A 14,057-nucleotide genomic window follows, 5' to 3' on the forward strand; every position below is an offset into this window, starting at 1 on the left:
GAGACACAGTCCACTTTGATTGCCGGCTCCAATTAGCGTAATATTCGCAATATGCTTTTGCCAGAAGGTTTTTGTTTTTGTTATTTTTTTTTTTTTTTTTATTATCATCTGCTGAGTTTTTCGTCCTTCGTCCTGTGCCCTTCCAGAATATTGGCTGCAGTAAAGTTCAAGCAGCAGCTGCTTTTAATTGCGCGCCAAGTTTTAAAATGGCCTCAGCTCCGGCTTTAATTGAGATTCTTTTATGTGTCGAACGGCAAAAACAACGAAATGCGCTCGCTGATAAGCCGTTTAGTCATCTAACTTCGGGCTGATAGCCGTACCCGTATATGAGGGGTATACTTGGCATGATTGCCCGATTCGTCACCTAAAAATGGTAGCCAACATGGCTGACAAGTTCATTCACGAACTTCATAGCAGATAACTGCCCTGCACACGGTTCGTGCGAGCCTCTTCAAAAGATTAACAACAGTTACTTGACTTCTATATATAGATAGCATAGAGCTTTAGGGAAAATGGGGCTACATGTGCCACACTATCAGCAATGCATTAGGCAAGGCCTCAACAGCTTAAATTCCAGATTAAGCGGGCAGAAGTAACGCGTATATGATATCTAGAACCTACAGGGTAGATGGACAATAAGAATCCGTCTGTGGATCTAGTGAGGAAGATATAGCATTTCGAAAATCTCACACTCCAGGCAATCAATCAGTGATTGAAGAAGTTTTAACAGCATCAGTGAAAAGGATTTCTACCATTCGCTTCATCATTAAAAATATATAAACACGTTTTATAAAATGGTGATATATGTTTTTTAAAAATATAGCTCAAATGAGAACATGATCAGCCTCGACATTCACAATTTTGTTCCTCCCTTTTAACAAATCTTAAGACTTTAATTTTGTAGACAATTCATACAGCAACAGGCGACAAGTACTTGGTACACTTATAAACTTATGAACTAAACCCGACCTAAATCTCTATATACAGCACATTCGAGCAGCCACACGTGTTCTATTCCTCATCCTTGATGCAATTCTCGACTAGTTCACGTAGATTGGGATTCTCCATGGCAGCTGCAATGCGTTCCTTGTCATTGATTTGCTTATTAACTGAAAGAGTTAATCGATATATAAATCAGATTATCGTTTCATGTTCTTTAACAAATCTTACTCTCTTCCTCGGTTTGATGTGCGCCCTTCTTGATATAAATATCCAGCTTTATATTATGCGGCAGTCCACGCTCCACCTTGACGCGTATGCAGAGGCCAATCAGCGTAGCCAGCGAGCAGTGCGGCACAGTCGGGTTAAATTCAATGCGAACCTTAAAAATGATTTTTTAAAATTGTATTTTAGGACTGATTTACAGTTGTAGAGTCGTACAGTAGTAGTCCAGTAGTACATAAGTCCAGTACCATAGTAGTACAGTACAATAGTACAACAATATTACGGTAGTTAAAAGTCAAAAAGACCATATGTTCAGATATCGAGTAATCCAGTAGCACAGTAACGTCGTATTACAGTAGTGCAGTAGCACAGTTTATACAGTCCATAGCTAAGCTTACCACTGAGACATTTGAGCGGGTTGGCTGCATCACAAAGATCCCATCCTCATAGATAACATTCAAATCCTCCAGTGTGCAGGGCTTCTCCGGATCGCGTATGGTGCGCAGCAGATCTGTAAGCATAAAACAACATATGCTAATTATATAATTATTATCAATGAATCTGCAATGCTCTCGTTACCATAGATAGTCTCTTGCAGATCTGTGGCGCTGCGATAGCCCAGCTCATGTAGTAAGGCATCCTCTCCATAGACAATTGCACCATTGTCCAATGACATTTGACTTGTTTTCCGGACGAGCTCCGCGGCTGGTGTGGGATTGCTGTTGCTACTGCTGTTGCCGCTGTCCGATTCAGAGAGTTTGCGCTTAATGTAAGACAACATATTTAGCGTTTTGCTATGTGCTCTAATTATTCCCCTGTATGAGTGTGTGTGTGTGCTTGTATAGGTGTTTAGTTGTATGGGTATTTGTTGTTTGGCACGTTTGATTGGGTTGCTCTTATCTCGTCCGTGTTTTTATCTTTTACGCGTTGCTACGAAGAGAGTGATTTGGTTTCTCTGTGAACTTCTATTGTTCTTCTTGTTGGCGATGTGCTGTAATCATTTAATATCCACCATAATATTGTTCTTGCAATTATGGTGTATTCTATTTAACTTTATGTGCTGTTTAAACAAATAATATTTACAATGCAATCACACTGGACTAATATTTTATAAGACAGCTGATTTTTGTTTTGGTATCAGCAGGGCTGCATCACAAGTACACAAGTACAAGGTAAGCCTCTGCGCACTGCGCAGGTCTGTTAACACTCCAAGTGCTTGCAAATGTGTGGCGTGACGTCATGCGCATGTACGCGCATATTTTGAACTGATAAATGCGAGAAACTCCTGTAATGTTAAATTATCGCTGCCATGGGCATATGAGCTCTGTTATTTACAGCCGCTATGCAGCCCTGGTTTCTGTTAGTCTGTGACGTCAACGCGGTCTGCGCAATGGAATTTGTAACAGCTTTATTTGCAATTAGCACAAAAATGCATGAAGCATGGCAAATTTTTAGCACGGTGTTTTCTTTTCGTTCTGTTTCAATTGCCGACAACTTGCAACTGTAATACATTTGGCAACACTGCAGCTTATCTCTGTTTTGCGCTCTCCCGTTCCCGTTGCCGTTCCCGTTCTTGTGCGTTTTCGGCTTAAAGCAGTTGCATATGTAAGAAGTGCGCCGACTTATTTTACATGCCAACAAATTGTAATTAAAAAGTGTGATAAAGACAAATAAATAATATTTATAATCAGTGTAAGTGTAAAATAAATAAGAATCAGACATAATTAGAAAATCTTTTAAGTAAATTGCTGCACGGTGGGCAGCAGTTAAAAAATGCCGTATTTTAGCTGTGACACCCATTGTACTTAGCTAAAAAAGTGATTTGTAGTAGGCTTTGAAATCGAAATTTTCGGCACATGCCTAGCTCAGATTTGATTTCTATTCATTTCGTTTTTGTTAGTCTTACGAATTGTTTCTTATTTGTGAAAGCTCGTCGAACGGAAGCAAATCTCGCTTTTTTACCCTTTTGAAAAATAAAGGAAAAAGTTCGTAAAAAGCGAAAAAGCCCATCGAATTAAGCCCGAACGTTAGTGGGAAAGGTAAGCGAGTAATTTTTTTCTTTTTTTTTTTTTTTTTAATTCAAATGTATATGTATGTATATACATACATATGTGTATGTATGTGTGTGTGTGCGAGAATGAGAATTGAATTGAAAGGTGATAAATACAAAATTGAGAGGCGAAAAAAAAATGGCGAAGCGAAAAACAGTCCTGGAAATATGCCGTTATGTTTTCTTGCTTGTTTGACAGTTCTGCACAAAGTTCAGTTCGCGATTCGTCTTCAATCTGTGTGCATCGTTACTGTTGCCGCTGCCAAAGTAAATTTTAAATTTTTTCTTGAGGTATTTTAATTGGTATTTTTTTCTCTTTTTGGCAGTTCATATACCAAAATGGTTGCCATTAGCATTGATTCAGTGATTGATATCTCTGCCGCGGATCAGTCCTCGGCTACGTCGACGGGTGTTGCTATTAAGGATGAGCTACCAAATGGTGACTACATTTTGGTTGCCGTTGACATCGATACAACAGGACGCCGTCTCATCGACGAGGTAAGCGAGGTCAATGAACTCGTTGGCAATCGAATTTAACCTCACACTCTTTTGCACTACTGGCAAATGGCAGATCGTCCAATTGGCAGCTTATACTCCTACCGATCATTTTGAGCAATACATTATGCCGTATATGAATCTAAATCCTGCTGCCCGTCAGCGTCATCAAGTTCGCGTTATTTCGATTGGATTTTTTCGTATGCTGAAGTCGATGCAGACCTACAAGGTACCAAGTAGTATAGCTTAATCCAGTATTCCAATTAGATGTCTATTTTTTTATATATATAATATTTATAATATTTTTGTGTGCTCTCTTCCCAGATCATCAAATCTAAATCAGAGGTCGCTGCGCTAAAAGACTTCCTTGACTGGCTGGATCAGTTAAAATCGAAAAATCCAAATGCGGATGGCATTGTCTTGCTTTACCATGAGGAGCGCAAATTTATTCCATACATGATTTTGCAATCGCTGGTCAAGTACGGCATGCTCGATAGATTCACCAAGACAGTCAAGTCTTTTGTAAACAGCTTCAATCTGGCCAAGTCCACAGTCGGCGATACCAAACACTATAGCCTACGCAATCTGTCGAAGATATTGAGCAAGGCCAAGGAGGAGACCGCCAAGGGCAATGGCAACGATAATGAAGCTGACAGTAACAGTAGCAGCGCTGATAAGCATGTAAAGAATGGACTCCAACAAAAGGAGCGAGATGAGTTCGATGGCAGTGCCAGCGTCCGTGCCAAGCTAACCTTCAATGTAGCTTTGCAGCTAAGCAATTTGGACGTTAGCAGCAACACCGCTGAGCCAGATTCATCAGCGGAGGCCTTGAGCAATCTGTTTAATGCTCTCAAGCCCTTCACTGAGGCAATCAGCGGTGATGTCAAGGAGCTGGACACACAGAATGTTCATTTAGAGCGACAAAATTCGTTTCGTCCCGTCTTCTTGAACTATTTCAAGACCACGCTCTATCATCGTGTACGTGCCGTCAAATTTCGTATTGTACTGGCCGAGAATGGCTTCGATCTAACCACGCTTAATGATATTTGGACTGAGAAGCGTACCGAGGGGCTAGATGCTGCCCTGCAAGGCATTGCCAGCCTCAAGACCGAAGATAAAAACGAGCTTGTTGAGCTGCTCGATAGCTTCTTTGATCCCAATAAGGTGACCATCAAACCGATCATTAAGCCAAGCACCATTCGTCGTCGCAATAAGCGTAACGCGCCCTCTCACAAGTCCGGCGGCGGTGGAAATGGATCGCGTTCGGCCAGCGATGAATTTGGTGCCGGCGGGGATAAGTCGCAAAGTTTATCATCTGTACCAGATTCAACCACCAAAACACCGTCGCCTATCAAGAACAGCGGGCGTCCACAGCGCAAACGCAATTCGCGTCCCAGTCTCAACACCAAGGAGGTGAAAAATGCCGAGTCACTGAACAATACTGCTCCGGCTAGCATCTCCATGCCCAACTACGTACCCATTGCGGCCATCAACTAAAAGGGGCGCGGCGCTACCAAGTAAATTATTGTTTACTAACTTTTACACAGCATTTGTTATACGCTTTTTTAAGAAACGTAATGCTTTTTGTAGCTAATGTATATAGAGTATATATATAGATGTTATTTAGCGCTATACTGAAAGTAATATGAAATATGTAAAAACAGGTAAACTGCGCGCTGAATAGCTTAATGTTATATAATTTGTTGATTTAGATTTTAGAATGCTTTTTACACATACGCACACCAACTGAAGAGTCATAATGAATGGTTGAAGCTCTTCAGATTTTGTCACAACAAAACAAATATTTAGATATGCTAATGTAGCTAAACTTGTATATATATTTATAATGTTATATAGTATGATAGTGAAGCGCACTTTGAATGTTAATTAATTTTACAATTTGTTTTTAGCCATTGTAGTAAATTATATAACATAAATTTTAACTTATTTCCCAGACACAAACAGAACCAAATATGATGATAAAATGAAAATCACAAAAAATTTGTCACAAAGGCATCAAGCAACTCTTAGAACAAAAAATAGTAAAAAATTTAGAAAAAGAAGAATAATGAAGAAGATGAAGAAATTATGGAAAATAATAATAATACAACAAGCGAAGCGAACTGTTTTCCTTTTTGAAGAACGGCACAGATTAGAAACAAATTGCAATCCCAAAATTCAAGTGTAAGAAGTTAAAATTTCAAGTAATATAATTTTTTTTTTTTTTGCGCAACATGTACACGTGGCTATCCCAATGATAATACTCGAGAATATATGTGAAAGGACATGTTAGTGGATATGGATAATATGAATATGGAATATATATATATGTATAATTGATGTGGTCTTGGATGTCGTTGCCCTAATTGAAGAAGACTCACAAACAATAATGTGGATGGAATACGATATTTAGATCTATATATATATATACATAATAATGAGATGATATATATACATATATGTATTTATCAACACATATATGTATGTATATATAAATATGTTTATATATATATATAAGAATATGGTGCAAGTTGACCCGAACTCTGGAATTTCGTGCTTGGGCTACTGCTGAAACACACATCTAACCCAACACACACGCCTCAAATTAATCGGAAGAAAAACATGAAGAAATAGATCCGACTTTAAAAATGGTGTATAGAAGAGATCAAGCATTATATATGTATAAATGTATATACATAATTGAATATGCTATCATCAAATATCGTTGCGTTCCAGGCATAATTTTCCAAAATACCAACAGAAGAAACACAAATGAATTGGAAAAATATGGGCTCAGAAACGCTTCGATTTTAAAACAACATTGGGTAAACCTAAACAATAAACACTGATTGATATATAAAGGAAAATTTATATATGTAATATATATATCAGGTTACCCAATGTTCAAAAAATCTCATAACGAAGCTTAATGTACACACAGATACACAGGAAATGAAGAATTGCAACAATCAAATTTTAATACGTTTTCCACGAGAGAAGTTCTTAGCGATCGGACAACTAGTTGCTATTACTACAATGACAATGTCACACAAACAACACCATTATATACCAAGTCTGTAATTCACACAACATTAAGAGCTCAAACTTATTTCGCATATAAATTTTAAGGAGAGGAGAAACTATAGCTGATATGAAGAAGAAAAGAAACTGTAAGCACACCTATATATACACATACGCAGGCAGGCACATAAAATATATGTATATGTATATGTTTTATTTCAAGCTGTATTTCACACAATTGTTTCATGTTTGCACATAAGTTTTATTTTGAATAACAATACAAATAAATGGAAATCAAGAATAAGTAACGTATTTTAATTATAGTGGTTATGGTTATGGTCACACTGATGGCTGAAAGAGGGGCACTGTAGGCGTTATGGCCCAACAATATAATAAAGAGATCATGAAAAATCGACACGCTGTAATTAATAACGTTTGTAATCACTGTTAAAAGACGCAGTCACACTATTAGCACCGCTATCACTCAATCGTAGTTTTTAATATGGTTTACATATAATTTGGCGACAGCTAACAGCATTCTGTTATTAACAGAACGTGTACGATGTATCGATTGCAACAAGTAGTTCAAATGAACATGAACGACTGGCTCGCATGCTCAGTAACATTGTTGCTTTGAACAAGTGCTCATGTGTGTTGGTGTCAATAAAAAGTTTTTCATTATTTGGTACGATCAGAAAATTCGGCATTATAAGCGGTTTACTTAGTTATTGCACGCTGCGTCAGTTGGCGTCGCTGCTGAACAACATGGATATCGATGACGATGACCAGGACGAGCACGCAAACACCTCGATCTACGACGATTCTTTGGACTATGGCTATTTTAATATGGCACACGGAATGCTCGTGGAAATTACCGAGGAACTGCACAAAAAATTTCCAGATGAGAAAATCAAATTCTCATTGGTGAACACCATATTTTTGGCGGCACGCAGCAGTCAGATGATGAGATTTGTTGAGGCCCTAAACACGATCAACTCGAAGGAAATGCAAGTTCATTTGGTTAATACGGTAAGTCACAGTCCCCATCCTCACTCCTCTGCCCCACCACATCAATCAAATAACTGCTAATTTGATTTTGCGTAATGAGCGTAATTTACTCTACTGCGTCATTAATGAAAACGTTCACCTATATATAGGTATAATGTTTTGATATACGTATATGTAGAATCGAATCTCTTTTGCTATTATTTTTGGTTGCTTTCTTTGTTTATCGCACACAGCTGGGCGAGAGGGCGAGCAAGCGAGAAGACCCACCAATTGCCCCCACTCTCTTTCTCTCCCTTCCGCTCTCTACCTTACCGTACCATGTGTATTTAGCGGGTGTTTATATATTATTTTATCGCTTGCAAGCGCGCAGTAATTGCTAATTTGCAATTAATGTTCACAAGTTTTGATACGCATTTGAGGCAAACATGTGTATATGTATAGGTATATACATATTTATATATATATTCATGTATGTGATGAAAAGCTGCCCCGTCATCTTCTATTCGCGATTATAGCCTCATCTTTAGCTGATTATTCATTTGCTCGCGTGCCTTCTCTTTTCTTTCTCGTTCTGGATCTACTCGACACGAACTTGGCCAACAGCCAGTTCCTGTTATTGTGCGTTCCTTAATCATCATCAATGTAAAACTATTTATGAAGCCCACTTCCGAATTTATGAATTTTGGAAAAGGGTGGGATGATGGGCTATCAAAATGAAAGTGGATTTTAAAATACAATAAGTAGAAGTATGATTACAGAATTTTAATTGATGTATCGTAATTTCTGAAAATATCAGAAAAAGAATTCTATATTACATAAAACCAAGTACATATACATGCCATGATCAAGAAACACATACATTCACTCAAAGTGCGGTAAATTAACTACAATAAACATTTCTTAAGCTGAGTTCAGTAGTTGAGTTTGGAATGCAGTAAACAGCTGGCATAAACTGTAAACAAACCCCCACACATGCACTCTCTCTCTCTCTCTGTCTTTCTCTCTGTCTCAATCTGTAAACAAACCCCTATCTATATCTGAGAGAGAAGGCTGCTCTCCCACTCACAGTGCTCTCTCCCTCTCCTGTCGCATCAGCTGTGCCAGCGGCTCGCTCGGCGCCTGCGCACGTTCTACCCTCTAATGCGTGTCCTTTGACTGATGAACAACCCCTCTGAAGTGTAAAACCGAATTCGCTGTGTGGCCATATGCAAACATGGGGTTGGGCGCTGGAATTCCTTTTTGGTTTCGTTCTCTTCACGAAGTTTTATCGAATTTTTGGTCGAGTCCAGCTGCGTCCTTTGCACGAGTCACAGCTCCAGTTGAATTTATACATAGAACCAAGTTATACAGGAGTTGACCATGCACGCAGAGCTATATCGGTAAAGTCTAGAGTCTCGCTGCCCATTGACATTATCCCTCAACTAATTCTACTTTTTGACAGCACTCGGAAGCGCTGGTACGAGTCGGCTTGGCCAGGCGCAAGCTTCTGGCGTGGAGCTAGCGACCAATTGCCACTAACCAGCTATATAACTTATCCGGCGGTGAGTGTCGATCCGGGTCGCGACTACCAAGTCCCGGGTCTGTTGAGTTTCTTGACCCAGTTGCTATTTATAGTAAAGCCAAAAACCAAGAACGCAATTGGTGTCAGCCCTGAACGCCAAGACTTTTGCCTTGGACTTTGGACAGGCCATGTCTGGATCTTGTCTCAGTCCGCAGCATCCATATGTCTAGCACACACAACCACACGCATATATAAATATATATGTATGTGTATAATATGTGTATAGTAGATGTGCAGCCAAGACAAAGAGCGTGCGCATTTGTAATATTTACATTTGCCGTGCCAAAACCCAAATGAACAGCAGCAACAACAAAGGAAAACTTGCTGCGACAATTTTGTATGCACGTTTTCCCACAGCGAGAAATTTATGCTGCAAAAAGCGAGGAAAAACGCACTATTTTCGTATGTTCGCCAGCTTCAGCCTTGACTGTGAAAAGTTTTTAAAAATATATATAAAATATAAATGCGCACGCATCTCATAAGCATACAAAATATAACCAAAATATACATATCAAATAGAAAACATTTATGTCGACAGTGAACTAAGGTTATAGTGGATAGAGAATAGAGCTTGCGCCATAAACAAGGTATTCGCAGCGTGAATACGCATACATATTGTAAATACATATGAAATAGATGATAATATGCATGGATAGTGAACTATGCCTATTGTGGACAGAGGGCACTCGTTGAAGAATATACTGTGACTGTCTAGTAGACCAAAATATACCCTGCAGTTTTAGCTTATACATATATGTATATGTATCTAGGTTTTATTGTTTCAGGAACTAAGTGTTCTATCACTCGCGCATTCACTGTAGCAAACAATTTATGGGATAGTCTCATTATGAGACATAGAGATATAATATGCGCTCATCAATCTTTAAAGAGACCCACATCAGTTTTCTCGACTCTTCCATACTAAAATCTCTCTCTATTCTCACACACAGAACTTTGATCAGCCCGATGGCCAATCGCTGACGCCTCTCACCATGGCCGCCATGTCGGGCAATGTGACGTTCGTTAAGACGCTGCTCTCTCACTACGACGTGGACCTGGAACGGGAATGCAATGTCATATTCGATGGGCTGGTGGTGTATGGCGCCACAGCCTTGTGGGTAGCCGCTGGCATGGGCCACTTGCAGATTGTTAAGATGCTGGTGCAGGCCGGCGCCTCCATCAATCACAACACCAAGGCGCAATCTTCGCCGCTACGCGCTGCCTGCTACGAAGGTAATTAATTGATTATGCATGCCAAGTTCTATTAGTTAATTGCATTTCTTTGCCGTGCAGGTCGCTTGGACATCGTGGAGTTCCTGCTGGAACATGGCGCCGATGTGAATGCCACAAACTTGTTCAACAACAACACGCTGATGATAGCCGCCTACAAGGGACATCATCTGGTTGTCAATACGCTGCTGCAGAATGGCTCGCGCCCCAACGACCAAGCGCTGTGTGGAGCCACAGCTCTGCACTATGCTGCGGAGAGCGGCCATCTGGATGTGGTCAACGCGCTGCTCGATCATGGCGCCACGCTGCAGAAGAATGAGGCAGGAATAACTCCAGCACTGCAGGCTGCTGAGCGATTGCATGAGGATGTAGTGGAGGCCTTCATCCAGCGCCCCGGGCTGATGACCAAAGAGGAGCAGATCACTGCGCTGGAGCTGCTGGGCGCTACGTATGCGAACGATAAGACGAAGTATGACGTGAATCGGGCTTACAGCTATTTAATGCGTGCCATGCAGATGCGCTACAGCGATCCGAGGCACGTGATTCGTAAGAAGGTGCAACAGCCGGTACCCGCATATGACAGCTGGTTCGAGACGGAGAACTTGCCCGAATTGAATGCCATCAAGCTGAATCATCACTCCATCCACATGGAGTCGTTGGCCATACGGGAGCGTGTGCTGGGCAAAAACAATCCGGAATTGCCACAAGCGATTGTCTATCGAGGCGCTGTAATGGCAGATCAGGGCCGATTCGAGCAGTGCCAAGTGCTGTGGAACTACGCCATCGATCTTCGCATGCGCAACAATGTAAGATAATATAGCCAACTTATTGAGCTGCATTTATTCACATTCCTATTTTCTGTTGCAGGTCAGCGTGGATCGCGATTTGCTGCGTTTTGCGCAGCTCTTTGCGCAGATTTTGCGCGTGGAGAACCATCGCCTGACCCTGGACCATGTGCTGCCCGTGTTGACCAAATGCCAGCAGGAGATTGAGAACAACAAGCTAAAGATGCGGAACGATAAGCCCAACACCTGCGTCAGTCTGCTGCAGGACCAGAACAATCAGAACTGCATCACAGCGTTGTATTTAATTAAGATAGTCACTCAGCTAGCACGTCGCAAGAAGGATCAGGACATCAATGAGGATCACATACAGCAGCTATTCTTAGTAGTTCGTAAGTTTATACAGAACGACACACGTCTGCAGGATGGACAAACGCTGCTGCATCTGGCCGTGAACGGTGTGACACCCATAGACGAATTCTACACCAACGAAATGTGCAAGTAAGAGGAGAGTGTGGTCCTTTAACGATTCCATCTAACTGTTGTTGTCTTTTGTCAGATTTCCCTGCTATGCAACTGCTTTGGTTCTGGTGCACTGCGGCGCCTCTGTGGTGGCTGTGGATGCGGCCAGGAATACGCCCCTGCATATCCTGGTGACGAAGATAAACAGCTCGCAGGATCGCCAGGGCGAGATGACGCGCATATTGCAGCTATTCGTGGAGGCAGGCGCACATTTGGATGCGGTGAATGCAGCGGGTCAAACAGCAGCTGCAGCCTGCAAGCTAGGTAAACTACAGTTAAATATGCTTCAGTCCTAGTTGCTAACTGAATGTCTCGTCTTCTTGCAGCCAACTTGGCCAACCTGCTGCATGGCCATCAGAACGCGCACACGACTCTGAAATGCTTAGCGGCGCGCTGCATTGCCAGCAACAGAATAAGCTTCAAGGGCATGATACCCAAGCAGCTGGAGGCGTTTATACAAATGCATAGCGTCCATAAGGTGCTCTCATAGATGCAGATAGATATATATATTTATACATAAATATATAGCCAAAAAATTGGGCCAAAAAATAAGAAGGGAAATATGAAAATCGGAAACTCAACTTAAGTCATTAGAACTGTGAATAATTTGAGCCTCGGCGCAAATGTCTGTGCATATTTATGTAAAGGTCTAACGAATTTAGTGACTTAATTTAGCCAAATACCAACACGCACATAAACGGACACACATCACATATATATAAATATATGTATACTTTATATGTATGGATAGATGGAGATCACGCATCTTTATGCTTATTTAGTTTAGTTTGTTTTTATATATGTTTCTCTTTCGGTTTAATTTGTACGACAAACGCACACACTCACAGCACACATACACTTTCATGTAATTATTTATTTACAACGTACACACACACTTACGCACACTTTGACTGACTGTTTGTTTGTAATCATATGTAAAATGATTTTGTACATTTTCTATATGTGTATAATTAATGTTAACTGCTAATTGCAACAATTTGTAGAATCAATTGAATTGATTTTGTTGCTGATGGCCCACAACACAAAATAAATATATGAAATACGCAATAACAGAAGGAAACTTTGTAATTGAATGCATATACATATATCATCTATCTATATATATATTTATAATTCAGAGAAATCACAGCTGATCCAAATACATATGTACACAGAGATCTTATCTTAAGTAGCCTAAATGTCTAGGTGGCTAATCTTATGATTATTGTGTCGCACCTGCGGATACACCTGCGGCTGTCGCATCACCTCCTCGTATGAGGGCGGCGGAGCTAGAGTTAAAGGAAGAAAGAAGGAGATTCATAACTAAGTTAGCGTTCGGTCATGCAACGCCTACCGTTAATCACGTAGTCCTCGTCGTGCATGTAGGCTGGGTTGATGACCGCATCCGTGGGATATGTGCGCTCGATGGTGCGCTCCTCGAGCGTCGAGCGATGCGAGTAGCGCTGCAGGTTGTCCGTTTGCCTGTGGAAATTGTTCATGTAGTGATCCTCCTGCTCGATGTCCTCGCTCTGTAGCTGGATCACATGCACCGAGGGACGGCGCTCGGCACTCGTCTCCGCGATGGCATCCGTGTAGCTCTCGCCCAAGCGAAAGGGCGCCGTCAGCGACTTCTTGCACTTGAGAAACAGCACGATCAATATCCAGCCAAGGATGAGCACCAAGTAGACAAAGCCCAGCATGCTCATGTGGAGGCCGTTCCAAAGGGGCCGCCACAGGGGCGCCCAGTTCCAAGAGACTTTCAACCAAACTGAGGACCTAGTTGTTATTTTATTTCCTCTAGCTCTTCGCTTTGCTAACACGCAACACCCGCAATGCCTTCGAGGCTGTATGTGTGTGTGTGTGTGTGTGGGTAAGTTATATGAAAATCGATAAACGGCTAACGCGTCGTCCTGCCCGTGGCCAGCTCTGTCGTTCTGGCCGTGCTCATTGTTGTCGCCCAACTGACAGCCCGCGAGGACGTCTGACCATTTGGCAAGTCTGGACTCACGCGTCGCCATATCAGCAATGGCCACAACACAAACAGACCGCAGCAAAGAATTACCAACTGACTGACTGACTAGCAGATGCCCTGTAAGTAGCTGCCACAATATTAACCAATTATATATTGAATCTTCCCATGCTGTGTTAACAATCTGTATATCTAATATGAACATACATGTATACTTATAAGAAGTCTTTCGAATATCGAAATAGAGAAATAGAA

General features: G+C 41.2%; 4 protein-coding genes across 7 annotated transcripts; 2 read left to right on the forward strand and 2 right to left on the reverse strand.

The window, feature by feature from the left end:
- Window positions 1-785: 785 nt before the first annotated feature.
- On the reverse strand, window positions 786-2,538 carry galla-1 (cytosolic iron-sulfur assembly component galla-1). Its single transcript, XM_018013096.2, has 4 exons — window positions 1,744-2,538; window positions 1,563-1,675; window positions 1,171-1,321; window positions 786-1,109 (listed from the first exon to the last, which is right to left on the reverse strand). Exons 1-4 carry the CDS (start codon window positions 1,943-1,945, stop codon window positions 1,012-1,014), a joined length of 564 nt encoding a protein of 187 aa, XP_017868585.1. The 5' UTR covers window positions 1,946-2,538; the 3' UTR covers window positions 786-1,011.
- A 176-nt stretch (window positions 2,539-2,714) lies between these two features.
- Window positions 2,715-7,034, forward strand: exu (maternal protein exuperantia). Of its 3 annotated transcripts, XM_018013094.2 has the most exons (6): window positions 2,715-2,856; window positions 3,065-3,203; window positions 3,541-3,712; window positions 3,786-3,938; window positions 4,034-5,226; window positions 5,665-7,034. In XM_018013094.2, the coding sequence occupies exons 3-5, from the start codon at window positions 3,554-3,556 to the stop codon at window positions 5,204-5,206; spliced, it is 1,485 nt and encodes a 494-aa protein (XP_017868583.1). In that variant the 5' UTR covers window positions 2,715-2,856; window positions 3,065-3,203; window positions 3,541-3,553; the 3' UTR covers window positions 5,207-5,226; window positions 5,665-7,034. The 3 variants fall into 3 exon arrangements, with proteins under 3 accessions (XP_017868583.1, XP_089326366.1, XP_017868584.1); XM_089470240.1 differs by lacking the exon at window positions 3,065-3,203 and having other exon boundaries at window positions 2,716-2,856; XM_018013095.2 differs by lacking the exons at window positions 2,715-2,856; window positions 3,065-3,203 and adding an exon at window positions 3,329-3,481.
- A 301-nt stretch (window positions 7,035-7,335) lies between these two features.
- On the forward strand, window positions 7,336-12,914 carry Fem-1 (protein fem-1 homolog B). Of its 2 annotated transcripts, XM_018010723.2 has the most exons (7): window positions 8,957-9,117; window positions 9,180-9,279; window positions 10,250-10,532; window positions 10,593-11,335; window positions 11,397-11,812; window positions 11,871-12,097; window positions 12,160-12,914. In XM_018010723.2, the coding sequence occupies exons 1-7, from the start codon at window positions 9,098-9,100 to the stop codon at window positions 12,321-12,323; spliced, it is 1,953 nt and encodes a 650-aa protein (XP_017866212.1). In that variant the 5' UTR covers window positions 8,957-9,097; the 3' UTR covers window positions 12,324-12,914. The 2 variants fall into 2 exon arrangements, with proteins under 2 accessions (XP_017866211.2, XP_017866212.1); XM_018010722.2 differs by lacking the exons at window positions 8,957-9,117; window positions 9,180-9,279 and adding an exon at window positions 7,336-7,759.
- Window positions 12,895-13,889, reverse strand: LOC108615897 (uncharacterized). Its single transcript, XM_018010733.2, has 2 exons — window positions 13,188-13,889; window positions 12,895-13,122 (listed from the first exon to the last, which is right to left on the reverse strand). The coding sequence occupies exons 1-2, from the start codon at window positions 13,849-13,851 to the stop codon at window positions 13,028-13,030; spliced, it is 759 nt and encodes a 252-aa protein (XP_017866222.1). The 5' UTR covers window positions 13,852-13,889; the 3' UTR covers window positions 12,895-13,027.
- Window positions 13,890-14,057: the final 168 nt, after the last annotated feature.

The sequence above is a fragment of the Drosophila arizonae genome, chromosome 5 (genome assembly GCF_054131065.1).
Source record: "Drosophila arizonae isolate 15081-1271.41 chromosome 5, UAZ_ARI_1.0, whole genome shotgun sequence".
NCBI lineage: Eukaryota > Metazoa > Arthropoda > Insecta > Diptera > Drosophilidae > Drosophila > Drosophila arizonae.